The sequence below is a fragment of the Moschus berezovskii genome, chromosome X (genome assembly GCF_049115385.1).
Source record: "Moschus berezovskii isolate FMDL1 chromosome X, NW_MosBer_1.0, whole genome shotgun sequence".
Classification (NCBI taxonomy): Eukaryota; Metazoa; Chordata; class Mammalia; order Artiodactyla; family Moschidae; genus Moschus; species Moschus berezovskii.
In genome coordinates, this window is record NC_142488.1 from 51,172,631 (window position 1) to 51,200,121 (window position 27,491).

The 27,491-nt window shown below is 45.6% G+C and overlaps 3 protein-coding genes across 11 annotated transcripts in view; 1 reads left to right on the top strand and 2 right to left on the bottom strand.

Moving 5' to 3' along the window:
- Positions 1–297: 297 nt before the first annotated feature.
- Positions 298–4,646, bottom strand: LOC148773297 (uncharacterized). The gene is made up of 3 exons (XM_088834271.1): positions 4,619–4,646; positions 761–1,365; positions 298–632 (listed from the first exon to the last, which is right to left on the bottom strand). Exons 1-3 carry the CDS (start codon positions 4,644–4,646, stop codon positions 522–524), a joined length of 744 nt encoding a protein of 247 aa, XP_088690397.1. The 3' UTR covers positions 298–521.
- A 979-nt stretch (positions 4,647–5,625) lies between these two features.
- LOC148773298 (uncharacterized) lies at positions 5,626–27,272 on the bottom strand. Of its 9 annotated transcripts, XM_088833563.1 has the most exons (6): positions 27,069–27,272; positions 19,636–19,712; positions 17,915–18,070; positions 15,761–15,848; positions 13,211–15,530; positions 5,626–12,608 (listed from the first exon to the last, which is right to left on the bottom strand). In XM_088833563.1, exon 6 carries the CDS (start codon positions 7,343–7,345, stop codon positions 6,827–6,829), a length of 519 nt encoding a protein of 172 aa, XP_088689689.1. In that variant the 5' UTR covers positions 7,346–12,608; positions 13,211–15,530; positions 15,761–15,848; positions 17,915–18,070; positions 19,636–19,712; positions 27,069–27,272; the 3' UTR covers positions 5,626–6,826. The 9 variants fall into 9 exon arrangements, with proteins under 9 accessions (XP_088689689.1, XP_088689690.1, XP_088689687.1 ...); XM_088833564.1 differs by lacking the exon at positions 15,761–15,848 and having other exon boundaries at positions 13,211–13,429; positions 18,012–18,070; XM_088833561.1 differs by having other exon boundaries at positions 13,211–15,909; positions 18,012–18,070.
- The window catches only part of LOC148773299 (P antigen family member 2-like), a 66,380-nt gene continuing 66,144 nt past the window's right edge, over positions 27,256–27,491 (top strand). The window contains exon 1 of the mRNA XM_088833568.1: positions 27,256–27,483. Coding sequence (XP_088689694.1) covers positions 27,435–27,483 — 49 coding nt within the window. The 5' untranslated portion in view covers positions 27,256–27,434. The remainder of the gene's footprint in view (positions 27,484–27,491) is intronic.

A 27,491-nucleotide genomic window follows, 5' to 3' on the forward strand; every position in this document is an offset into this window, starting at 1 on the left:
GCCTGCCAGGCTCCTCTGCCCATGGGATTCTCCAGGCAAGAATAATGGAGAGGGTTGCCATTGCCTTCTCCAGAGGATCTTCCCAACCCAGCGATTGAATCTGGCTATCCTGCACTGCAGGCTCACTCCTTACCATCTGAGCCACCTACAATAATAACATGACAGGGACAAGTGCCAAGCTAAGATCCTGCTGGGTAATTGATGCTGGACACCAGGCAAGAAGCAGATGCTATTACTGCCCTCATTTTATGCCTTTGGGACCTGTGGCACACAGAGGAAGAGTCAGCTCGCCAGGTTCTCAGGGTTCCTCAGAGAATATCCCTATGTTCAGTTCTGAAGTCTGTCAGATTGTAGTTTGCACACTGGTTTGCAGGATACATCCCCCCCACCCCCCGCCCAGTGGAAGAGTGAAATAAAATGCTCAATGGGATTGAGGGTAAGACAGCCTGCAATGCTGGGAAAGACTGACGGCAGGAAGAGAAGGGGATGACAGGACAGGATGGTTGGATGGCATCACTGACTCAAGGGACCTGAGTTTGAGCAAGCTCCGGGAGATGATGAAGGACAGGGAAGCCTCCTGACGTGCTGCATGCAGTCCATGGGGTCGCAAAGAGTCGGACACGACCGACGGACTGAAAAACAATAACATATTTATTACAATGAGATACTCAATGAAAGGGGGCGGGGAGGGAAACTACATAGAAAACGACTCATTCACTCTATCAACGTTATGACATAACACATTTATAATGCAAAGCACCTGGAAGTAATCAGCCGTTACGGAGTACAAGGTGCTCAGCTCACTGCAAGGTGAGTCAGGAGGGGACTTTAATCCAGAGTCGACTGACAGAGAAGAGGGCAGGGTAGCGCCTGAAAATAACCATCTTCTTGGGGCCAGGTTGGACAGGACCCGGACATCACGGATCAGGTCCCTCAGTGGAGAGTTCCAAACAGTTTCGGGGAGAAATCTCCCAGCGGGCGCAGGCTGGGAGACTGGCACTGACCTCACTGCTCCCCGGGGGCAGGCCCAGAACCAGCCCTCAGCAACTCCGGATCTTCCTGGACGCCCTGACTTCTTGCCCGCCTCGCTGTGGTTCTGTGGGCGGGTCGGGCGGAACTCGCGCGGTCCAGGGGTGGTTTGCCCGGGCCCCTTCGGGAGGTTCCCTTTCTCTCTCTGGTCCTCAGGGGCATCCCCCGTAAGTTTCTCATCTATCTCGTCCAGTCCTCTGCCCGAAAACCGGGCAGGAAGGATCGATTTTCTTCCGGCCTTGCTGGCATTTCGGTTTCTGTGGTCTGCAGGGGGCAGTGTGGCCCCGCGGAGCGGCTTGCCCGTTTCTCCCCCGCCCGTCCGGGTAGAAAAAAAGGCTTAAAGCCTTTTGTGGTAATCAGTGAAGGATTTTTCTTCTGCACTTGGCCGGTTGGCTGGCTCGAAGTGCTGAGAAAAATGCTGAGACACATATTAAGCAAACTGAAAATTTAGCAACAAAGAGAAAATTTTAAGCGGGTCAAGGGAAAACTGGCAAATAACATAAGAGGGAATCCCCATAAGATTATCAGCTGATGTCTCAGCAGAAACTCTGCAGGCCAGAAGGGAGTGGCATGATATATTTAAAGTAGTGAAAGCGAAAAACCCACAACCAAAAATACTCTACCAAGCAAGGCTCTTCTTTCAGATTCAACAGAGGCATCAAAAGACAAGCAAAGGCTCAGACAATTCAACAGTACCACACCAGCTTTACAACAAAGACTAATGTAACATCTCTCAGTTCAGTTCAGTTCATTCGCTCAGTCATGTCTGACTCTTTGCTACCCCATGAATCACAGCATGCCAGGCCTCCCTGTCCATCACCAACTCCCGGAGTTCACTCAAACTCATGTCCACAGAGTCGGTGATGCCATCCAGCCATCTCATTCTCTGTCGTCCCCTTCTCCTCCCGCCCCCAATCCTTCCCAGCATCAGAGTCTTTTCCAGTGAGTCAACTGGTCGCATTAGGTGGCCAAATATTGGAGTTTTAGCTTTAGCATCAGTCCTTCCAATGAACACCCAGGATTGATCTCCTTTAGAATGGACTGGTTGGATCTCCTTGCAGTACAAGGGACTCTTAAGAGTTTTCTCCACCACCACAGTTCAAAATCATCAATTCTTCAGCGATCAGCTTTTTATTTGTTTGTTGGGAGTCAGACATGCCTGAGGAAAAGAGTATATACTTGTTTAATTTTACTGGTCTCTTAACTTCAAAAGCACTATCAATATCCTGCATTTGTACTCCCATCCTCTCATAACTGCTGGTTTTGATATCATATTGGTGTGTGGATGATTTACTATGTTTACTGTCTGTTTGTATTTATTGGTGAGCTTCCTTTCATAATTTTCTTGTTTCTAGTCCGGGCTTTTTGTTTCTGCCTTGAGATATTACATTAGTCTTTGTTATAAAGCTGGTGTGTTACTGTGTGTGGTACAAAAAGCTCGGACTAGAAACAAGAAAATTATGAATGGGAAAGCTCACCAATAAAGACAAACAGACGGTAAACATAGTAAATCATCCACACACCAATATGATATTAAAAGCAGCAGTTATGAGAGGATGGGAGAACAAATGCAGGATATTGATAGTGCTTTTGAAGCTGAGACCAGTAAAATTAAACGAGTATATATACATATATGTATATATACTCTTTTCCTCAGGCATGTCTGACTCCCAACGAACAAATAAATCTCCTAACAGACAAAAGTCCGTGAATAAGTACCATCAGAGGAGAATTCTATTGTTTAGAGATCACTTTTACTTCTGAAATTATTCTAAAAACCTGCAGAAGAAAAAAACAGTAGCACACTCCTTTTATGAAGCCACCATCACCCTGATACCTAAACAGGACAAACATACAACAAAAACGACAATAACAAATTACAGGCTAATTTCACTGATGAACGTGGAGGCAAAAAAGCCTCAATAAAATACTAGCTAAGCAAACACTTCGATATATTGATAGGATCATAGACCCTGATAAACTGAGATTTATCCCAGGAAAGCAAGGGCTCTTCAATATACACAAATCAATCAATGGACACACTACATTAAGACATTGAAGAATAAAAACCATGTATCTCAATAGATTCAGAAAATGTTTTTGACAAAACTCAACACCCATTTATGATAAAAGGTGTCCAGAAAGTGGTCATGGAGGGAACATACCTAAACCTACTAATGGACTAATGTGACAAATTCACAGCAAACATTCTCAATGGTGAAAAAATGGACGCATTTCCTCTAAAAAGGGGAACAAAAGAAGGTAACTACATTTGCCACTTTTATTCAACGTAATTTTGAAAGTCCTAGCCATGGAAGAGGGAAGACATAGAAATAAAAGGAACCCCAATGGGAAAAGAAGAGGCAAAAATGTCATAAAGTTTTAGGAGAGTTGCTTTACAATTTTGTGTTCGTTCTTCCTGTACCCAATTCTTCCTCCGCTGAGTCCCCAAGTCTGTTCTCTACATCTGTGTCTCTACTGTTGCCTTGCAAATAGGTTTATTAGTATTGTTGTTTTCGATCCCACATATATGCATTAATATACGATATTTGTTATTCTCTTTCTTACTTACTTCACTCTGTATAATAGGCCCTAGGTACATCCACCTCATTAGAACTGACTGAAAAGTGTTCCTTTCTATGGCTGAGTAGTATTCCGTTGCACATATGTACCAGGCTTCTTCATCCATTCATCTGTGGGTGGACATCTAGGTTGCTTCCATGTCTTAAGTAGTATAAATGGTGCTGCAGTGAACGGTGGAGTACATGTGTCTTTTTGAATTGAGATTTTATTAGAGTATATGCTGAGTCATGGGATTGCTGTTTCATGTGGTATTTTTATTCCCAGTTTCTTTAAAAATCTCCATACCATTCTCCATAGTGGATGTACCAATTTACATTCCCACCAACAGTGCAGGAGGATTCCCTTTTCTCCACATTCTCTTTGCCATTTGTGGTTTTTAGATTGGTTGATGGTGGCCATTCTGACAAGATGATACCTTGTACTTTTGAGTTGCATTTCACTAATAAAGAACAATGTTGCACATATTTTCATGTACTTATTGAACATCTGTATATCTTCTTTGGAAAAATGTCTGTTTTAGGTCTTCTCCCCATTTGTTGATTGGGTTGTTTATATTTCTGATATTGAGCTGCATGAAATGCTTGTATATTTTTGAGGTTAGTTCTTTCTCAGTTGCTTCATTTGCAGTTGTTTTCTACCATTCTGAGGGCTGTCTTTTCACCTCGTTTATAGTTTCCTTTGCTGTGTAAAAGAGTCAGACTCAACTAAGCAACTGAACTGAACTTGCTGTGTAAAATACTGTAAGTATAATTATGTCCCATTTCTTTATTTCTAATTTTATTTCCATTAATGGAAAGAGGATATTGCTAAATTTTTTGTTAGTGTTCTGCCTATGTTTTCCTCTAAGAGTTTTATAGTATCTGGCCTTACATTTGGTCTTTAATTCACTTTCTTTTTCCCCTGTGGTGTTAGGATATGTTCTAATTTCATTCTTTTACATGTTACTGTCTAATTTACACAGCACCACTTATTGAAGACCTGACTTTTCTCCATTGTCTATTCTTACCTCCTTGGGTATAGATGAGGTGCCCCATAGGTGCATGGGTCTATCTCTGGGCTTCCTATTGTGTTCCATTGGTCTTTCATTTTGTTTCTGCCTAGAGATGTTACATTAGTCTTTGTTGTAAAGCTGGTGTGGTACTGTTGAATTGTCTGAGCCTTTGCTTGTCTTTTGATGCCTCTGTTGAATCTGAAAGAAGAGCCTTGCTTGGTAGAGTATTTTTGGTTGTGGGTTTTTCGCTTTCACTACTTTAAATATATCATGCCACTCCCTTCTGGCCTGCAGAGTTTCTGCTGAGACATCAGCTGATAATCTTATGGGGATTCCCTCTTATGTTATTTGCCAGTTTTCCCTTGACCCGCTTAAAATTTTCTCTTTGTTGCTAAATTTTCAGTTTGCTTAATATGTGTCTCAGCATTTTTCTCAGCACTTCGAGCCAGCCAACCGGCCAAGTGCAGAAGAAAAATCCTTCACTGATTACCACAAAAGGCTTTAAGCCTTTTTTTCTACCCGGACGGGCGGGGGAGAAACGGGCAAGCCGCTCCGCGGGGCCACACTGCCCCCTGCAGACCACAGAAACCGAAATGCCAGCAAGGCCGGAAGAAAATCGATCCTTCCTGCCCGGTTTTCGGGCAGAGGACTGGACGAGATAGATGAGAAACTTACGGGGGATGCCCCTGAGGACCAGAGAGAGAAAGGGAACCTCCCGAAGGGGCCCGGGCAAACCACCCCTGGACCGCGCGAGTTCCGCCCGACCCGCCCACAGAACCACAGCGAAGCGGGCAAGAAGTCAGGGCGTCCAGGAAGATCCGGAGTTGCTGAGGGCTGGTTCTGGGCCTGCCCCAGGAGCAGTGAGGTCAGTGTCAGTCTCCCAGCCTGCGTCCGCTGGGAGATTTCTCCCCGAAACTGTTTGGAACTCTCCACTGAGGGACCTGATCCGTGATGTCCGGGTCCTGTCCAACCTGGCCCCAAGAAGATGGTTGGTTATTTTCAGGCGCTACCCTGCCCTCTTCTCTGTCAGTCGACTCTGGATTAAAGTCCCCTCCTGACTCACCTTGCAGTGAGCTGAGCACCTTGTACTCCGTAACGGCTGATTACTTCCAGGTGCTTTGCATTATAAATGTGTTATCATGTCATAACGTTGATAGAGTGAATGAGTCGTTTTCTATGTAGTTTCCCTCCCCGCCCCCTTTCATTGAGTATCTCATTGTAATAAATGTTATTGTTTTTCAGTCCGTCGGTCGTGTCCGACTCTTTGCGACCCCATGGACTGCATGCAGCACGTCAGGAGGCTTCCCTGTCCTTCACATCCCAGAGCTTGCTCACGTCAGGAGGCTTCCCTCACCTTCACCTCCTGGAGCTTGCTCCAACTCATGTCCCTTGAGTTAGTGATGTCATTCAACCATCTTGTCCTCTGTCAACCCCTTCTCTTCCTGCCGTCAGTCTTTCGCAGCATTCCAGGCTGTCTTACCCTCAATCCCAGTGAGCATTTTATTTCACTCTTCCACTGGGGGAGGGGAATGTATCCTGCAAACCAGTGTGCAAACGACAATCTTACAGATTTCAGACCTAAACATAGGGGACACTCTCTGAGGAACCCTTAGAACCTGGCGAGCTGACTGTTCCTCTGCGTGCCAGAGGTCCCAAAGGCATAAAATGAGGGCAGTAATAGCATCTCCTTGTTGCGTGGTGTCCAGGATCAATTACTCAGCAGGATCTTAGCTTGGCAATTGTCCTTATCATGTTGTTATCGTAGGTGGCTCAGATGGTAAGGAGTCAACCTGCAGCGCAGGATAGCCAGATTCAATCGCTGGGTTGAGAAGATCCTCTGGAGAAGGCAATGGCAACCCTCTCCATTATTCTTGCCTGGAGAATCACATGGGCAGAGGAGCCTGGCAGGCTACAGTCCAAGGAGTCTTAAAGAATCAGACACGTCAAGTCAAAACTCACTGTCATAATAAAGTTCTCTTTAAACATACAGGAAATCCTTAACGATCAGAAGCAAGACAAGGTTGACCACTCCGGCCACTATTATTCAATGTCAGATGATGTTATTTTATTGTAATTTTAAGTGTTAATGGGTCCGGCGATAGTTCTCACAACGGGCTCTCTGAAGGGCTCAGATGAAGTTCGAATCAGCCAACCGGCACAATCAGAGGAAAGGAAAAAAAAAAAAAAGCCGCTTCTTGTGGCAAAAGGCTTCCTGTTATTTTATTAAAGCACCAGGGGATGAGGAAAACCGGCGCGGCGACACTGTGGAGCAACAGTGCCCCCTGCAGGCCACAGAAACCAAAACGCCGCAAGCCCGGAAGAAAATTCATCGTTTCGGCTGGGTTTTCGCGCAGAGGGCTGAACAGCGTGGATGCGGAAGTTAAGGGGGATGCCCATAAGGACCGGAGAAAGGAAGGAAATCTCTCGAAGGGGTGCGGCCAAACCACCCCGGGACAGAGAGCCGTCCGCGAAACCAGAGCAACACGGGTAGGAAGTCGGGGCGTCCGGGCAGATCCGGAGCTTGGTGGGCGTGGCTGCACTCCGATTGGCTGGCTCTGGGCCTGCGCGCAGCGACCCAGTGAGGCCCGCGCCAGTCTCCGGGCCCGGGTCGGCTGGGAGTTTGCTCCGGGACCCTGTTCCGAACTCTCCGCCGAAGAACCTGACCGGTGACGTCCGGGTCCTGTCGCCCACGGCCGAAGCCCCCCACCGCACGTGCGGGAACGTTACAAGTCCCCTCTCCATTCCCCTCCCTCCCGCCCCCGGCCTGTGAACGCGCTCCTCCCGTGGTACACTCGCTGTTCTCTCAGCCCTCACTCTTCTGATCCGTCCTCAGTGCCCACGAGGCTCACCCGGTCACCCCGGAGACTCTCCGTCCTCAGCCATGCTCCCTTCCTCCCCACCCGAGCATCCCTCTGCCCACGGTCCCGCCCCGGACATCAGGAAAGACCGCGCCCCTCATGGTGTCCTGTTTCCAGCCTTCCTCCCTGTCATCACCCTCAACATGACGTCCTGTCCTCCAGCTCCTTCGCACTTCTGCCATTGTTCTGATACCACAACCTCCTGGAGACCTAGCTCAGCGACCACGCGTCCTTTCACACCATGCGCCAGGCCCCTCCTCGATTGCCTGAGCCAGGGTTGGAAGCTGTCCCCCGGAACACACCTCTCCCCCACAAACACACCTCCTGTGCGGCTTGCACCCTCCTGCCTACACACTCCCTGCCTGTGTCTGAGCACCTGAGCATCGAGGAGCAAACTTTACTCCTTTACAGAAGTGTTTTATCTTAAATCCATGGCCTGAGTAGACCGCTGGCTCATTACCGGTTGCCCTTCATAGCAAAACTGCTTCAAATTCTGCTGACATATTCTCTCCTCAGCTCCCTTCCATGGAGCCTTTGTCCGAGTCACTCCACTGTAACTGGTCTCGTCATGGCCATCATTAATATCCATGCTTCCTGGTCCCACAGACACTCTTCAGTGCTCATCTTAGCCAACATCTCATGCACCTTTGGCATATTTGACTCTTGTGTTCTTTATCCCTCTGTTTTTTATATTTCAGGGGCGTGGGGCTTATATGACAACAGTGCCTCCTAGATGTACTCGACAAAGTACACATTCTGCACTATGCCCCCTTTGAGCTGGATATTGTATGGGAAGTCTTGGGTCAAATGAAAGACAAGCCAAAATAAGAGCATCCCCGTCACAGCGAGGAGACTGGCCCACAGAGGAACTGGCAGACAGAGGTGAGAGAGCTCAGACAAGGGAGGTGTGACAAGAAATGAAGAGGAACACCAGGGAAAGGAGGATTCCACCCCATTCACAGTTGGGACTCACAGGGGCAACGGAGTCTTTAGGCAGAAGGGTGGCTGCAGTTTAGGAATTTCATTTTCTAGAGCTGATCTTGGTTCTTACTGCAGTGCAGGTGAGATCCAAGGGAGGGCTCTGCATCACCTGAGGGAGAATTGTGGAAAGGGACTTAATCCAGAAGAAGGGACCTTTCGGCTGAGGCTGAGGAGCAGACGTCCCTGCCCGCGGGTGGGCTGGATGATCAGACCCAGATGCAGAGGGGTCTGCAGATGCCAGCAGGGTGCCTGAGGCTCAGTCAGCCAGGGAGGACCGGGCCCACAGCAAGAGGAGGGAGACAAAAATGCAAGTTTCACCACCCCCACCCACAGGCGGTGAAGGTCAGCATCACCAGGTGGAGCCAGGAGAGGAGAGCACACCCTGTGAGCACACAGCCCACTACTTCCAATACCATGTGTCTTTGGTTCCTTTCAAGCCATGGTTCTTGAAAGTATAGACTCCAGGACTATCCTTATCTGGTTACCTCTCAATTCCTCTTCCATGTGCCCATCCACAGAACATCCCCTTGCTAACGTCTCCCAAGAGCTCCGTGGGCCAAACCATAGAACCCAGTGCTGTACTGGCCACAGACACATTCCGTTTTTAAAACCACTTTTCCTTGGTCAGAGTTTGTGACAGCAGCCCACCCTGGCTTTCCCCGTCCCTCTCAGTCCATTATTTCTAAGTCTCCTTCTCTGTCCATTTACTTTGATCCCCTCCTAAACCTTGGGCTTTGTCTTCCTCTGGTTTCCAACCTCTGCCCTGTGCTCTTCCACTCCATACACGATCCTTGGGTGACCACGTCACCCCCAGAGCTTTTACCCATCTGACTTGTTTTCATCAGTATCCCTCTGTATGCTGATGGCTTTTCTATCACTAAATCTACCTCAGACATCTCAACTGGGCCCCAGATTCCCCACAGGCCGAGATGTATGGGGCATCTGTACTCAGATGTCCCATAAGCCCTGCAGGCCTGCTAGTAGCCCCAAGCCAACGTTCCCTGTCTCATGGATGGGCACTGCCATCCACCCAGTTCCTTAAACTACAATCACTGTGCCATGACTCCCCTGGAGCTGCTCTGGAAAAGGCTGACCTGAGATTTTCCTGTTGCCATAGGTGGGGATCCGTTCCTCTGAGAGGCCCTGTTCCTGCAGACACGCTCTGAAGCATGGGCCATCACCCTCTTTTGGATCTCCGAGAGGACCTGGGTGCTGTAATGCACCTGAGAGGTTGAAAGCCCTGTCTTTAACAAGACGATGAGTCAGGATGCAGCAGTGCAAGCCCATCACTGGGGAATGGGCCTAAGAATATCCAGAAGAGATCCCTAAAGAACGTTTAGGGAGGTGGATCTTCTTGGGTGTGCACCAAACAAGGGTTGCTTAACTGTATATTTCCCAATAAGCATCCTGTTCCAATTTGGTCTTCATCTGAGTACAGGAGTTAATTTGATAACACAGGAAACAGTTTAAAATGGCAACTGAGCACAGGCAGCAGATACTCTGACAGCTGATCCTTCTACATTAACATCAACAGCTACAATTCTCAGTCATCTTTAATCTTTGAAGCAATATTTTGATCAGTCGAATGAAGTTATCTCCACAGTGTTTTAGAAATATATTCAACTAACTAGGCACAAGGAATCCTGACAAGAACTAAAACGTACTAAGTTTCACTCACAACAGCAGGGTTTTAACTGTAAAACTTTGGATTCAGGAACACGCAGCAGAGCAAGCACAGGTCAGTTTTCAAACGAGTGTTAATTTGGGCAAGTTGTCCCTTTTCTCAGCCTAAGATATCTGTCAAGCATAGCGGGTAATGATGAAAATCTGCTTTCGCTGTAGAGAGGAGTTGCAAAGTTTCGATCTTGGATTTCCTCCTGTAAGAATGGGTTCTGTTTCCACAGCTGCAAGCTCGGCTTTCATAAAAGAACACTTTCAGATAATGCTCACGCTAGGGCCACATTCCAGACCTACTACTTCAAACTCTCTGGGGTTGTCCTGCCAGCATCGGCTCTCCTAAAGCCTCTCCAGGGGAGATCTGATGCACAGTTTAGGTTGAGAAGCACAATCGCAGGATGCTTCACCCGTCCTGGTTTTAAATAGAATCCTGAACTGAAGAGCCATGTTTGCTACTAAAGACGTTAAAAAAATTTTAATTATGTGTCTTCCCATCTGATTCAAAATTTGACATATTTATTCACAGCCATATTTAGAACAATTTCAATGACTCAGTGGTGTGTTATGCCCCCAAGTCCCCTTCTTCACCAGACACTCAGGCAGAAGGAGAGGAGGGAACGCACCTCAGTCCTGGCGGCAGAAGGAGGATGAATGGAGTTCTGTTGTCTTGGTTACTGCTCTGCTGAGCATCCCTCCCAGGTTGCTGAGCTCAGGCTGGGGGCCTCACACCGAGCTACAGGTATTCCTGTGACCAGAGGTTGGAGCAAAGGGCTGAGATTCATTACCAGGGAGACGGAAGCTGGGTCCATGTGATTTGACAAGACAGGGGAAACAACTAAGTAGAATTTCAGATGCAGGGTGGGTTCTGGGAGCCTGTCCAGAGCCATTGACTTGTGGTCACACAATGGGTGCCTGTGTGTAAACACAGAGACACACTCGACGTGTGTGCTCACTGGGGATTGTGTCCTGACGTGCACAGCGACTGTTTCTGGAGGGAGCATCTAGCACATGTGGAGGAGGCCGGACCCAGAACTTGGAAGGAGCAGGGGCACTCCTCGTTGGTACAACAGCAATGGCATATCTTTTCCCACATGTCTCACTTGGACATCTGCATGACCTTCCTAAACTGCTTTACTGAGGTATAATTACATACCAGTGCAGTGACTTTTAGTAACTTCACACAGTGGTGCAACCACCACCACAGTGCAGCTGTGGAACACTGCCAGCACCACAAAAAGGTTCCGTGTACCCATCAGCAGTCGATCCCAAACAGGACCTGCAGTCCCAGGCATCCTCTCGTCTAATTTCTGTCTCTGTAGATTTGCCCTTTCTGGGCCTTTCATATCAACGGACTCCTGTAGAAACTGGCCATTTGTGTCTGTGTTCTTTCACTTAGCATAATGCTTTGGAGGCTCACCCATGTGGCAGCAGAAAGCAGGAGTTCATCACTTTTCATCCATCTATGCTGTTCCACTGTATGGCTACAGAATACTTTGTTTAGTACCCCCCAGGAGACAGACTTTTAGGCTGCTCCACTATTTGGAGATTATAATCAGTGCTGCTGTTAAAGACATCTACGGACAAGTGTTTGTGTGGACGTAGTTTTCATTTCTCATTTCTCCATGATTTCATTTCTTCTTTTGCACGGTGCACAGGCTAGACCCTTCAGTCAGTGTGGAATAGAGGTGGTTGAAGCAGACCTCCTTTCCTTGGACTGGATCTCAAGAGGCAAGCATTCACTCAGACAATACTAGATGTGATGTGACGAGAGCTGGATGTTTCTCGGGGATGTCCTTCAGCACCACGACGACAATCCCTTCTATCCTGAGCTGGGTGACCGTGTTTATTGATTTAGTTATTTACTTATTTGTCATGAACGGGTCTTGAACTGTGTCAAATGCTTTTTCTTTGTCAAGATGACAGGTGGTTTCCATCCTTCATTATATCAATACGCTGTTTCCCATAACTGAAGTTGAGTGTTGGTCCAAAACTGCAATCCTGGGAAAAATCTTGCACAGCCCTTTGCAAAATATTTCTCGATTTGGTTTGCTCATGCTGTATTGAGGGTGTATACATTGGTATTCATGATAGATATGGATCTGTAGCTTTCTGGTGATGTCAAGTCTGGCTTTGGTACTGGGGTAATACTGTGCTTACAGGATGAATTAGGAAATGTTTCCTCCTCCCTCCTGTCTATTCAGGAAGAAATCTGTGCAGGATGGGTGCTATTTCTTTTTCAAACATTTGATAGATTTCACTGAGGAAACCAGGAGGCCCAGGACTTCCCTTTGTGGGAAGGTCTTTAAATGAATGGCTCAATATCATCGCTTGCTACAGGTACACTCAGATTTGTTATGTGGCCACTGCATTTAAGCCAATTCCCATCCAGTATTCTCTGGCTTGTTGGTTCCTGTGACTCGGTCTCTGGCCTAGAATTTGACGTGCTGGACATCTCTGCACATCACAGGATTCTGGCTCCTACTCTGTAACTGGGGAGAGGATGCTGTCTCAGAAGTGACCCCCAGATCACCAACACCCAATAGGCAGGTGGGGATCCAGATTTTGACGTGGGGAGGGGGTGGCACTGCTGCTATCGTCATTTACAGCCACCCATCTATCCTCCAGGCGCCCTCATGCAAGCTGTGGGTAATTCTGCAGTTGGGATGGGCACAGCAAGGACCCAGAGTACCCTGTCTCCTCCCCCGCCATGTCCACTTCATCTACCCTGATCCTTGTCACTCCTCTCATCTCCTAGCAACACAGCCTCACAGGGGATCAGTGATGCCCTCGCCACCACATCTAAGGGTGTCATATCTCCTCTCTGCTTAATGACTCAACTCTCAAGGACAGGGACTGGCCATGCAATCCCGCCTCACCTCCCCGTCTCAACAGCCAACCTGGCATGGCATGGAAGGGATGTAACACAAACAGTGAACACCTTCACGATTGGCTAAATGAGGGACTTTGGATGGCGGGATTGACCTGGGTTGGCTGCTGCAGTGAGCCCATCGCATCCCATCCTGGGGAACTTGTGCCAGGTGGGGATGACCATCCCTGCCCCAGTGCATTGTGGCTAGCATCAATGACGTACCTTATCCAGACTTGGTGTGCCAGCAGCTGTGGACGGACATTGAAGTCACCGGGTCTTCTCACTTCACCCCAGCCTTTACGGAGGGTACAGTTGGGGATGCTTGTCAGAAATAAACCTGCGCTCATATGGCCTATTAGTCTGTGACAAAGGAGCCTGTGACATCCATCCGGGAAAATGATCTCTCTTCAATAAATGGTTATGGGAAAACTGGACCCCTTTCTTACACAACATTCAAAAATAAACAACAACAACAGAAGATTAAAGACGAAACTGTTAGACTTTAAACCATAAAGCTCCTAGAAGAAGACATAGACAGTACACTCTTTGACATAGGTCTTAGCGATAGTTTTGCTGACGTGTCTCCTCAGGCAAGAGCAACAAAAGCAAAAATAACCAAATGGGAGTTCATCAAACTAAAAAGCTTTTACACAGCAAGGGAAACCATCAGCAAAAGAAAAAGACAACCTGCTGAGTGGGAGAAGATATGAGCAAGTGATACACATCCAAAAAGAGGTAGATATATGCAACACAGCTAAAGGACTCATAGAATGTACTGGGAAAAACACCCAAAACCCGGTTTTAAAATGGGGCAAAGCACTGAATAGACATTTCTGCAAAGAAGACATACAGATGGCTAATAGACATATGAAAACATGCTCAACATCTCCTCATCAACGATTAGAAATTCAAGACCACAGTGAAGTACTTCCTCATACCTGTCAAGTAGCTATTATCAAAAAGACAACTAGTAAGAAATGTTGGCAATGATGTAGGGAAAGGAAACCCTCGTGCAGTGTTGGTGGAAATGTATATTGGTGCAGCCACTAGGAGGACAATGAGGGTTTCCTCAAAAACTGAAAACTATGTGACCCAACAGTTCCACTTCTCAGTATTTTTCTCAAGAATAGAAGAAACACTAGTCACAAAAGATATATGTGCTTCTCTGTTCACTGCAGCATTATTTACAGCCAAGGAGAGCCAAGATATGAAAGGAACCTACGTGCCCATTAATAGATGTGTCAAAAAGAAAGAAACGGTATATACAAACACACACACACACACAGTGGAATATTACTCAGCAATAAAAAATAGAATGAAATCTTGTCATTGTCGATAACATGGATGACCTAGAGGGTATGAAGCCAAGTGAAACTAGGCACACAGAGAAAAACAAATACCACACAGTTGTATTTATATGTGGAACCTCAGAAATAAAATAAGAGAACACCGGAAACAAGACAGAAATAGAGTCAGAGACACAGAGAATGAACTGGTGGTTACCAGAGGAAGAGGGAGTAGGGAGATGTGTAAAACAGGGAATGCATTAGGAGATACCAACCTCCATTTATAACATAAGTCATGGAAATGGAATCTACATACAGGGAATATAGTAAAAAAATTTGTAATAAACCTCTGTGGGGACACATGGTAACAAAATTTATCGTTGCAGTTCATTTCATAATGTTTAAAAATATGGAATCACTTTGTTGTACACTTGAAACAAATATAGTATCACACTTCAACTTTGGGCCTCCCCAGTGGCTCAGTAGTAAAGCATCCTTCGGCAATGCTGGAGCTTCAGGAAGCGTGGGTTGACTTCCTGGGTTGGGGAAATACCCTGGAGGAGGGCATGGCAACCCAGTCCACTATTCTTGCCTGGAGAATCAAATGGACAGAGGAGACTGGCAGGCTACAGTCATGTGATTGCAAAGAGTTGGGCATGGCTGATGTGACTTAGCATGCACACACGCATAGCAACTTTACTGAAGAAATAGAGTGGTGGCTCTGAATGGAGGATGCTGAGGTTTGTGGGTCACTTTTCCTCTGGCGGCCTGTATGACTCTGAGCAATCCCCCTAACTTCTCTGTCCTCTGCTTTCTCACCTCATCAATTAGGGTTGAAATCTTCCAAAATGATGGCTCTTTGAAGGAGGAGTAAATAAGGTGACAGAGAGAAATATATTGAATGTGGTCTGTTACCTGGTAAAGGATGGACAACCTTGAAATGCCATGTTAGTCCTGCTTAAATGTGCCCACACTGAGTAAATTCATGCCTCTGAGTTTCAAGAAGAAAAGCTCCCTTGGAGCTGGGAGACAAGTCCTGCAAGATGGGTTGAGCTCTGAAGCTCTCTGATGAGATCACAAGTTCAGGCTCCAATAAATATACCTGTTCTCAAGCGCCTCTCTCTGCAGAAGACTCGTGGATTTCTGAAGAAATACAGTTCTGGAGACTAGCTGAGAGCACAGACTGACAGACAGCAGAATTCATCTTCACTTCTGAAGAATCTCATGGGCACTTTCTTGCTACACAACACTGGGCTCTGAGTGAGGGGAGGAAAAGTACATTTCATCACTCATGTCTCCTGTAATGAAAAGGGAAGCTATTTGTTATTTGGGGAAAGATGTTTGTGAATCACAGATCTGAGAAAGGTGTTATAGTCAGAATATGTAAGGAATTTTAAAATTGCAAAGGACAAAATGTAGTGAAGGAGGACAGATCCTTGTGGCAGGGATTGGGGTATGGGAGGGGGAAACCAGAAATGGGAAGCACCTGGGCATTTTTAGGGTGATGGATATTTCCTGTGTCCTGGTCTTGGTGGTGATCACTGGAATCTCTCCATGTGTCAGAGCTCAGAGAACTGCACATCCAAGGACAAGCAGGTCAGGAATTCCCTGGTGGTCCAGTGGTTAAGAATGTGCCTACCATATAAAATTAATACATAGAAATCCCTTGCATTCCTATAAACTAATAAGGAAAAATCAGAAAGAGTAATTAAGAAAACAATCCCATTCACCACTGCAATAAAAAGAATAAAATACTTAGGAATAAATTTTTGTAAAGAAACAAAAGACCTGTATACAGAAAAGTATAAAAAAACTGATGAAAGAAATCAATGATGACACAAATAGATGGAGAAATGTACCATGTTCTTGGATTGGAAGAATCAGTATAGTGCAAATGACTCTACTACCCAAAGCAATCTGTAGGTTCATCACAATCCCGATCGAGCTACCAAAGGTATTTTTCACAAAACTAGAACAAATAATTTCATAGTTTGTATGGAAACACTAAAGACTCCGAATACCCAAAGCAGTATTGAGAAAGAAGAATGGAACTGAAGGAATCAACCTTTCTGACTTTAGAATACACTACAAAGCTACAGTCATCAAGACAGTATGGTCCTGGCACAAAGACAGAAATATAGGTCAATGGAACAAAATAGAGAACCCAGAGATAAATACACACACACCTATGCACAGGTTATGTTTGACAAAGGAGGCACAAATATACAATGGCATAAACAAAGTCCCTTCAACACTTGATGCTAGGGAAAATGCTCAACTACGTGTAAAAGAATTACACTGGAACACGTTCTAACACCATACACAAAAATAAACGCAAACTGGATTAAAGATGTAAATGTAAGAACAAAAACTATAAAACTCTTAAGTGGAAACCATAGGCAGAACACGTTCTGACATAAATCACAGCAAGATCCTCTATGACCCACCTCCCAGAGTAATGGAAATAAAAACAAAAGGGACCAAATTTAACTTAAATGCTTTTGCACAATGAAGAAAACTATAAGCAAGGTGAAAAGACAGCCCTCAGAATGGGAGGAAATAATAGCAAATGAAACAACTGACAAAGAATGAATCTCCAAAATATATAAGTGGCTCATGCGGCTCAATACCAGAAAAATGAACAACCCCATAAAAAGTGGGCAAGAGATCTAAACAGACATTTCTACAAAGACATACAGGTGGCTACCAAATACATGAAGAGATGCTCAACAGCACTCATTATTAGAAAACTCCAAATCAAAACCACAATGAGGTATCATCTCACACAGGTCAGAATGGATGGCCATCGTAAAAAAGTCTACAAATAATAAATGCTGGAGATGGTGTGGAGAAAAGGGAACCTTCTTCCACTGTTGGTGGGAATGCAAACTGGTTCAGCCACTATGGAGAACAGAGTGGAAATTACTTAAAAAACTGGTAATAGAACTGCCACACGACCCAGCAATCCCTCTGCTGGGCATACACCTCGAGGAAAGCAGAAGCGAAACAGACACATGTACCCCAATGTTCACAGCAGCACTATTTACAGTAGCTAGGACATGGAAGGAAACTAGATGTCCATCAGCAGATGAATGGATAAGGAAGTTGTGGTGCATATACACAATGGACTATTACTCAGCTATAAAAAGGAACACATTTGAATCTGTGCTAATGACGTGGATGAACCTGGAGCCTGTTATAAGGAGAAGTAAGTCAGAAAGAGAAAGACAAATATTTATATTAATGCATATATATGGAATTTAGAAAAATGGTAGCAATGATTCTACATGTAAGGAAGCAAAGGAGACAGAGACGTAAACAACATATTTTTCAACTCGGTGAAAGAAGGCAAGGGTGGGATGATTTATGAGAATAGTAGCGAAAGATATACATTACTATATGTAAAACAGATGACCAGTGCAAGTTCAATGCAAGAAGCAGGGCAACCAAAGCCAGTGCTCTGGGACAACCCAGAGGAATAGGGTGGGGAGGGAGGTGGGATGGGGGTTCAGGAGGGGAGGACACACGTATACCTGCGGCTGATTCTTGTTGATATATGGGAAAAACCATCACAATATCGTATAGTAATTATTCTCAGATGAAAATAAATTAGTGATTAAAAAAATAAAACAGAACCCACCTGCCAACGCAATGGGGCAGGCGTTCAGTCCCTGGTCCAGGAAGATTCCACATGCCGCAGGGCAACTAAGACTGTGTGTCACAAGTACTGAACCCACCTGATCCGACGACTGAAGCCCTCGAGCCTAGAGTCCATGTTCCGCAACAAGAGAAGTCTCTGAAATCAGAAGCGCATGCACCGCCACTAGAGAGTAGTCCTTCTCCACTACTAGAGAAAGCCCTCGTGCAGCAACAAAGACTCAGTGCAGCCAACAATAAATAAACAAATAATAAGAAAGACAACCGGGCCAATCTCACTGTATGTTCATTTGAAAAATCCAATGGTAGATACCGAAGTAGGTGCATCTCTATATTCTTTGAATAATCATATCTTGGGTGAAGCTACCAAAAATTACATCACAGGTTATATTAAAACTTTAGATCAGCTTCCCAGGCACTGCTCTTTTCTAGAGATCTACTTTTCTCAGAGAACTGTTACTTAGGAACTTTAGTCACCACCACATTCAAGGGCAGAAAGCAAAAGACATTAGGAAGACACGGTTCAAATCCTATGAGTTTATGAGTTGCCTGTGACCACTGGCTAGGATGAACACACATCCCAGAGTCTTTTCACATTTCAGTAACTGAAACCTGTATTGCAACCACTTAATTCAGTTCTTTAAGGCCACTGCTATCCCCTTAAACAAATACTTGGCGTGAAACACTTTGAAAATGACCTTAACCCAATTCACTCCCAACCCCCTTTCACATGTCACAAGGAGTCTCTCACGATGATATTTCCTCACCTAGAAAGCCAATTCTCAGATAAAGAAAAGAATTCACACACACCTTGTGGAGAAATATTGAGATTTTAGAAACTGACTCACAACGAACCCATGGTTCATTCTTTTCTCTCTTCCCCCTCCATCCACTCTGAGAAATGAATATTTGGCCATGCTGTCTGATTTGCCCACCAAGTTGCTCATACCACACATAGGATGTTGTTACAAGTGAGCCTATACACAAGGCATTGACACCAGCCAACCCTACTGAAGTCGGCTACCTGGGGGCAGGGAGGTGGCTGGGGCAATAAATTCATCATCTCATTTCCTTCATCACCCTACCCCATTTCATTCCCTGCAGTCACTTGGCCCAAACGAATAAAGATCTCGAACCAAATCACTGCTTAAAGCACCACTGCCTCAAGTTTCCTTCGTTATCTCACGTGGCTTCTGGGGCCAGGGAACAGATTTTACTTGAGATGAGTAAAGCTAGAGAGACAGCCCATTGGCCAGAGATTCTGGGTGGGAGGTGACGTCTCTCAGTGTACTCTTTAAAACCCCATGGACCAAGGATCCTCTGTCCAGGGGATTCTCCAGGCAAGACTCTTGGACTGGGTTGCCATGCCCTCCTCCAGGGAACCTTCCTGACCCAGGGATTGAACCAAGGTGTCCTAATTCCCTTGCATTGCAGACAGACTCTCTAACAGTGAGCTCCCAGGGAAACCCATGACAAAACTAGACAGCATATTAAAAAGCAGAGACATCACTTTGCTGACAAAGGTCTGCAGAGTCAAAATTATGTTCTTTCCAGTAGTCGTGTGTAGGTGTGTGAGTTGGATCATTAAGAAGGCTGAGTGATGCTTTTGAATTGTGGTGCTAGAGAGATGACCCTTTAGAATCCCTTGGACAGTAAGAAGAACAACCCGGCCAATCCTAAAGGAAATGAACTCTGAATACTCACTGGAAGGACTGATGCTGAAGCTGCAATACTTTGGCCACCTGATGAGAATAGCTGACTCACTGGAAAACACCCCCATGCTGGAAAAGATCAAAGGCAGGAGGAGAAGGGGTAGACAGAGTGTGAGATGGTTAGATAGCATCACCAACACAATGGACATTAATTTGATCAAACGCAGGGAGATAGTGTAGGACAGAGGAGCCTGGCTGTAGTCCATGGGCTCGTCAATAGTCAGACACGACTGAGCGACTGAACAACCACCACCACCACCCTACCTTTGAGCTTCCCGAAGAAAACTAAGATCATGGCATCTGGTCCCATCACTTCATGGGAACTAGATGGGGAAACAGTGGAAACAATGTCAGACTTTATTTTTTTGGGCTCCAAAATCACTGCAGATGGTGAATTCAGCCATGAAATTAAAAGACACTTACTCCTTGGAAGGAAAGTTATGACCAACCTAGATAGCATATTAAAAAGCAGAGACATTACTTTGCCAACAAAGGTCCGTCTTAGTCAAGGCTATGGTTTTTCCTGTGGTCATGTATGGATGTGAGAGTTGGACTGTGAAGAAAGCTAAGCACCGAAGAATTGATGCTTTTGAACTGTGGTGTTGGAGAAGACTCTTGAGAGTCCCTTGTACTGCAAGGAGATCCAACCAGTCCATCCTAAAGGAGATCAATCCTGGGTGTTCATTGGAAGGACTGATGCTGAATGTGAAACTGCAATAGTTTTTCCACCTCATGAGAAGAGTTGACTCATTGGAAAAGACCCTGATGCTGGGAGGGATTGGGGGCAGGAGGAGAAAGGGACGACAGAGGATGACATGGCTGGATGGCATCACCGACTCGACGGACATGAGTTTGGGTGAACTCCAGGCATTGGTGATGGACAGGGAGGCCTGGCGTGCTGCGATTCATGGGGTCTCAAAGTTAGGACACGACTGAGCAACTGAACTGAAGTGACCAAAGGTGCCACAGCACCACTCTCAGCAGGGCTAAGAAGCTTTCTGTGTCTGTCAGTGGTAAGGGCTGAGACTTAATGTCTTCACACTCTCAGCGCCCCCTGCTTAGGGCTGATGTCGGGTCCTTAGAAGGCTCATCACTCCCTCCCAGAGCTCAGACCAGGGAGCCTTCTCACAACAGTAATGGAGCATCCTACCCTCGTACAGAATTGGGAGTTGTAGGTGTTTACCCCTCTCAATGTGTTTTCTCCCTTTACATTCACTTCCACATTTCTTTCTTGAGTCCCTGAATCCAACTCCGCTCATCCCCAACTGCTTCCTGTAACAAGCTGCACCTGCATCTCGAGCACATCTCTAGCACCACATGCACAGTGTGGGTGCATGTACCCCCCGCGCTATGTATCTTCTTTCTCCTTTTTCTTTGGAATCTGTCGACTCCCAGACATCTCAAAAAGGGCTCCAGATCGCCCACAAAGGGGGCTGTGCTGCAGGGGAGGCTGTGACTCTCATCCACAGCCTGGGTCAAAGCAGGACTGTGTTATAAGCACCACAAGCTGCCCCACTGCATCATGGGAGCCAAAAGAGCAAAGGTCTGAAAGTCCTACCACAGACATTTTTGTGGATAGAACACCAGTGTCTTCCTTGGGACCTGTGAGCTGTTGCTTGGTTTGGGCCTATAGTGTCAGTGACCTTTTCACAATGCTTGCAGGCTTAGCTAGCCTTTCATCAGGAACTCTCTACTCCCCACAGCCCGCCACCTACTGTACCAACGATATTACTTCTGACTTCAGTGTGCCGATTGGGTTTTCACCTGGCAGGGATAAAAACACAACTTTTTTATGCTGAAACCACAAGATACCTGAGGAGAACGAGTCTTCAGAAAGTCCATTTTTCAATTATAATAGAAAAACTGCCTATGCAACAATGAAGATATAACAAATTAAAATACTAATAAAATATTATCTGGAAATTATCCAGAATGTCACACTTAAGAGAAGAAAACTTAGTATGTGGTCTATTGCCTTCCAGGTTTTGTTCTCTGCATTTAAGAGAATTACGAGATGGGGGAGGTAATGTCTTCATGATATTGTATCTGTTGTTCTATCTGTTTATCACTATGGCTATGCTACTTTCCATAATGATGAGGGTGCTCCACTCATGTTGGTCAGAGGAAACACTGTTTAGACCTCGGTATGGACCAAGAACTGTTCTCTGTGATGAGTGCATGTTGACATGACACCCCATGGTCTTTCACGCACTTAGGAGACACTGTGTTCAGTCCATACACAGATCCATAGTAATGTTTCATGCGGATGGATGTGTTGATCTGCCTTTTGATGCAGAGTACACCAGACACTGCAGTGTATTGCAGATTGGGGGTCAGGCACCACACCTGGGTATTCCTCTCTCGCCTGGGTACCAATCTGACTCAGCTCTTGCCAGCTAGGTGACTTTGTGCAGATTCACTCACCCATGACCATCTGTGTGTCTCTGCTCCTTGGGTGCCAAAAGTGATGACAGCATTAAAAATGCTTACCTCATAGTGTTGCTATGAGTACTCAAATACTTCATTATACGTATATGTACAGAGAGCTAAGCATAGTCCAGAGGGGGAGCTCTTCTTCTCGTGTCTCTTCACTTCTGTTTCCGCTTGTACTACTATCCCCCTGTCCCCGCCCCACGCTGTCACCTCCCCCACCCCTACTCTCTCTCCCCTGTGCCCCTGTCCTCAGACTCTCCATCCCAAAACACAGCTGATCATCTCCTCACAATGTACCCCAGAAAATACCCATACCATCACCCTTGGAGTAAACAATCATGAATATTAGTGGAAAAAATAAGAAACACAATAAACGGGCAATGTTAAAATTACATAATAAATAAAGCATTACTGATGAAAGTCTGACTACTAATATTTTCATATCTTCATCGGATTCATATCTTCAGAATTTGATATACGGGAATCAGACTTGATAAAACAATGGCAGAAAAGGTAATGCAATGTGGTTCCTTAAATAAGACCTAACAAAATGGGGGCAATGGTGTGTTCACGGGTGGAGAAATTCAATATAATTAGGATGTCAGTAGTCCCCATACAGATCCATCAATTTCATACAATTCCAGTCAGAAATTCCAGCATGACTTTTTTTGGACATATAGACTAATTGATGATAAAATTTCTGTGGTAAGGCAAATGAACTAGAATAGCCAAATGATTCCGAAAAACTATGTTGGAGGATTAACACTAACCTGAAATTTACTTTGCAGCTTCAACCAAAAGTTGTAAGCAACTGTGTGTCTGTGAAGGAATGAATGGATACAGAAAACGAGATGACACCGGTCAGAATGGCCACCATCAAAAAGTCTACAAACAACAAATGCTGGATAGGGTGTGGAGGAAGGGGAACCCTCTTACACAGTTGATGGGAATGCAAACTGGTACAGCCACTATGGAGAACAGTGTGGTATTCCTTTAAAAACTGGGAATAGAACTGCCATGTGACCCAGGAATTCCACTGCTGGGTACACACCCAGGGGAAACCAGAAGTGAAACAGACACAAGTACCCCAATGTTCACTGCAGCACTGTTTACAATGGCTAGGACATGGAAGCAACCTAGATGTCCATTGGCAGATGAATGGATAAGGAAGTTGTGGTACAGATAAAATGGAATATTACTCAAGTATAAAAAGGAACGTATTTGAGTCAGTTCTAATGAGGTGGATGAACCTGGAGCCTATTATACAGAGGGAAGTAAGTCAGAAAGAGAAAGAGAAATACTGTACATTAACACATATATATGGAATTTAGAAAGACGGTACCAATGACCCTACATGCAGGGCAGCAAAGGAGACACAGATGTAAAGAACAGACTCTGGGACTCAGTGGGAGGAGTGGGTGGGATGATTTGAGAGAATAGCACTGAAACATGTACATTACCATACGTAAAATAGATGACCAGTGTTAAGTTCCATGCATGAAGCAGGGCACCCAAAGTTGGTACTCTGGGACAACCCAGAGGGATAGGGTGGGGAGGGAGGCGGGAGGGGGTTTAGGATGGGGGGACACATGAACACATGAATCCCTATGGCCAATTCATGTTGATGTATGACAAAAAAATCACAATATTGTAATTATTCTGCAATTAAAATAAATTAACTTTAAAAGAGAAAATGAGGTGGTATATAAAATTGAATATTATTTAGTCACAAAGAAGAAAATTAAGCCTTTTGCTACAACATGAATGGACTTCAAAGGCTTTATGCTACATGAAAAAAGTGAAAGAGAGAAAGACATATATTGTATGTTCTCACTTATATGCAGAATCTAAAAAAGTCAAACTTCAGAAATTTCTAAGAGTTCAGAATGGTGGTTTCCAGGGCCTGCGGAAAATGTTGAATACAGGGTACAAATCTCCAGGTATGAGCTGAATAAGTTACGCGGAGCCAATGTATAGTACGGTGAATATAATTAACAAAACTGTATAATACAGTGAAAGCTAAGAGGGTAGAACTGAGATGTTATTTCCTCAACAATTTTTAAAAGGTTTATGTGAGGGGATAGAGTGCAAACCCTGCCGTGGTAATCGTTTTGCCAAGTATGTGTGTATCAAATCATCCCATTGGCATCTTATACTTACAGGATATATGTCAATAATACCTCAGAAAAGGTGGAAAAAATCAGAGAGTCCTGAGTGTTTCCTGTGGGAGAGCTCTCAAGCTATATTCTGTGTCACTCTGACATCTCCCCATCATTCTTGAACTTCCCCTGATTACTGACATGACAAGGTGAACCAGGCTCATTTATCCTTTCCTTTCTCAGCCTGGGAACCCATCGTTTAGTGGAGAAAGGTGTTCAGTAGCTAGGATCTGGGGACTGGTGTAATTATTGCCATTGGAATGTTGCTGTTTTCAGTAACTTGGGAATATGTGTGTACACAATCACACACACAAACACACAGACACACATCTATAGTTATACATCAGTCTAGCCACATATGTACACCTATCGAATACAAGAAGTTTGCATGGAGACCTTTAATTCCAGTAGAATTCCTCAGAATTTCTTCTAGTTTACTTCCTTTCCATATTGGAAATTCCCTTTTCCATAAATGACAGACGTGGCTTTCAGCATTCTTATATATTTGCTGAGTTGATGAATCCCAATGCATGTAAGTGATCCCTCCTGCACAAAAGGGTCCTCCTCACAATCTATGCAGAACCATCCCTTGCCCTTGACTGCCACACCTCACTCAAGCTTGAATCCATGAAGCAGTTAGCCTCCTTCACACCCAATCCCCAGAGATATCCTTCTTTCCACCTTGGGCTCTGACTCTCCAGGCAGGGATGCCCCTTTACACATACACATGCCTTGCCTGGCAGCACCTAATGGCTTTAGGACTGACTTGCTCAGGCACAAAAACGGGAGGGGAAAGAAAGGTTAGGGACAGGAAAAGGTGAATATGTCCTAATACAGTCAGCCAATCAACGTGAACTGGGCCAAACCCAAGCAATGTGATGAAGCCAGTCGTTTTTGTTTTCCTCATTGTCCTCCAGCTTCCCCTTTCTGCCTCTGTTCTTTGCCCCAGTTCCTTTTTCCTTCTTAAGTCCTGCCCTCCATCAAGAGTACCAATGTTACGAGGCATGATTTCCACATTATAACTGATCTCTGCTGCTTGGCTGACATTCAGCGTGACATCCCTGCAGCTGGGACACTCAAACTCTCTCTCTCACATGATGGACCAGAAGGTTTCACTCCTAATTTCAAGGATAGGTAGGAGAGAAGGTGCAGGGCACATGTTGGAGCCTTCAGTCCTTCATCTGTGAAATGCGGATGATCACAAATTGTGGCAGAAACAGAGACAGCAGCAACTAGACCCCTTTCAATGAGTGCTACATGCCAAACCCAGTGCATCACACGAACCCTTGACATTCAGGAGCACGCCAAGTAGATTTCCATGCCAGGACAGTTGCATCTGTTGTTCCTTCTGCCTGGAATGCTTTTCCCTTAGATAACCCCATGGCCTGCTCCCTCACTTCCTCCAGATCTCTGCTTACCTGCCATCTTTCAAGGAGACTTTCCCTCATTACCTTGAATAAAATAATAACATCGTACCCACATATATCCTTTCCCCTCATCTAGCATTATCTTTCTTCATAGTGCCTGCCACCCTTGATTTATTTACTGACCACCAAGTCTATGAAAGGAGAGACTTGGTTAGTTCTGTCCTGTCACAAACTCTTCCAATAGTGCTCAGGTCTATGGCAGGTGCTCAGAAAATATTTGCTGAAGTATCGCCTGAGGCCAGGCCCTTTGTACACATCGCTAACACGCACAGGTACCCTGCAAGAAGCGCACTGGCCCCACTGTATTAATTATGATACATACGGAGATTCCAGGAGACAACTGATACGCTCAACAACACACCGTCAGCATGTCACATTCCAGGCCTCGGAATTATATCTGCCAGCTTCCAAACCCTCAGTTCCTGGACAGAGACTCACAGCCAAGAACATAAGAGGTTTTCTTTCTGACACAGAGACTCCAGAGAGCTCAGATAGACACCCAGAGACGCCAAAAAGAGCTCACTGAATCTCTGCACAGACAGCTCACAACTTGTCTCAGACCCTCAAACATAACTGAGACCATAACCATACACACTGTGACAAAGACCCTCCAAAAAGACCAAAGTCTTCCAGACAGAAACAAATGAGAACTGCACAGATACTTCACATCATTGAGACTGACTCCCAAACCACTGGACACTTACCAATCTAATAAAAAAACCTAAACGGAAAGACAGAACTTTTAATAACTCAAGAACCTCATATAATCTTTAGATAAAGTCCCCAGACAAATGGAAAACCTGCTGATAGTTTACACCTTTAGACAAAGCCATCCTTAAAGCAGATCAGAGACGTCACAACTTGGGGCCCAGTATCAAAAAATCAGAGCTCTCACAACCTCAGGTGCACACACCTACACAGAGATCTCACACTCAGGGACTGAAATGCCAGAAAGTTCCAAAAATGCACACCCCAGAATACAGGCACACACATCCTAGGGGCTCTGTACAATGGCTCACAAAATCCACTCAGGTCAAATATCCCACCACTCACAACTCCGCCCAAAGGCTCAAGGAGATCAAATGTACCCAAACAGCACCTGTATTGTCACACGCAGAGATACACAAGCCCAGGCTCCCTGACACTGGTTACTCTCCAGGGAGAGACAGCACACTCAGAGACCTCTCTCTGGACATGAATTGCATGCATTTGTGTGAATTACCGTGCGCTGCCACACGATCCAGACTGAGCGAGAGCTAAACAAGACTGAAACGCCGTCACCATGCACAGCCAGAGACTGAGCCAAACCTCGCCCCTAACCAGGGCAGCTATTCGACCCCTTCGGGAAAAGCAATAAAGCTTGGAGAAAAATTGTATGCTCTAAAAAGCCGCGCACCGCAACACACCTCTCGCCCTCAGTTCCAGCTCTGCGGCCCCAGTGCCTCTAACAGCCAGCCAGCCAATTGGAACTGGCCATGAGACGAAGCAGGGCGGAAGTCGCGGGACTTCCGGCGCCTATTCGTGCCCTGGAAGAGCTAATTCCGGCGATCACGCGGTGACCAATCAATGCCCAGAACGCTTCCTGACGCCAGACCTCAAACTGGCAGCCCATCTCGCTCCGTAGCCGTGCTCCCTTGGATGTAACCATGTAGAAACGAAGGGGTGGAATTGGAAACGAGACGAAGACAGTTGCAGCTTAATACCAGCGTCAATCGGACTCAAATGCAGCGGGAAGACGGAATGGAGCGAATGGGGATGGATCCCGTGGTGCCATGGGTGCCTCCGCTAGGAACTCTGGTCGATGCCCGACGCGGTGGAAAGGTACTCTC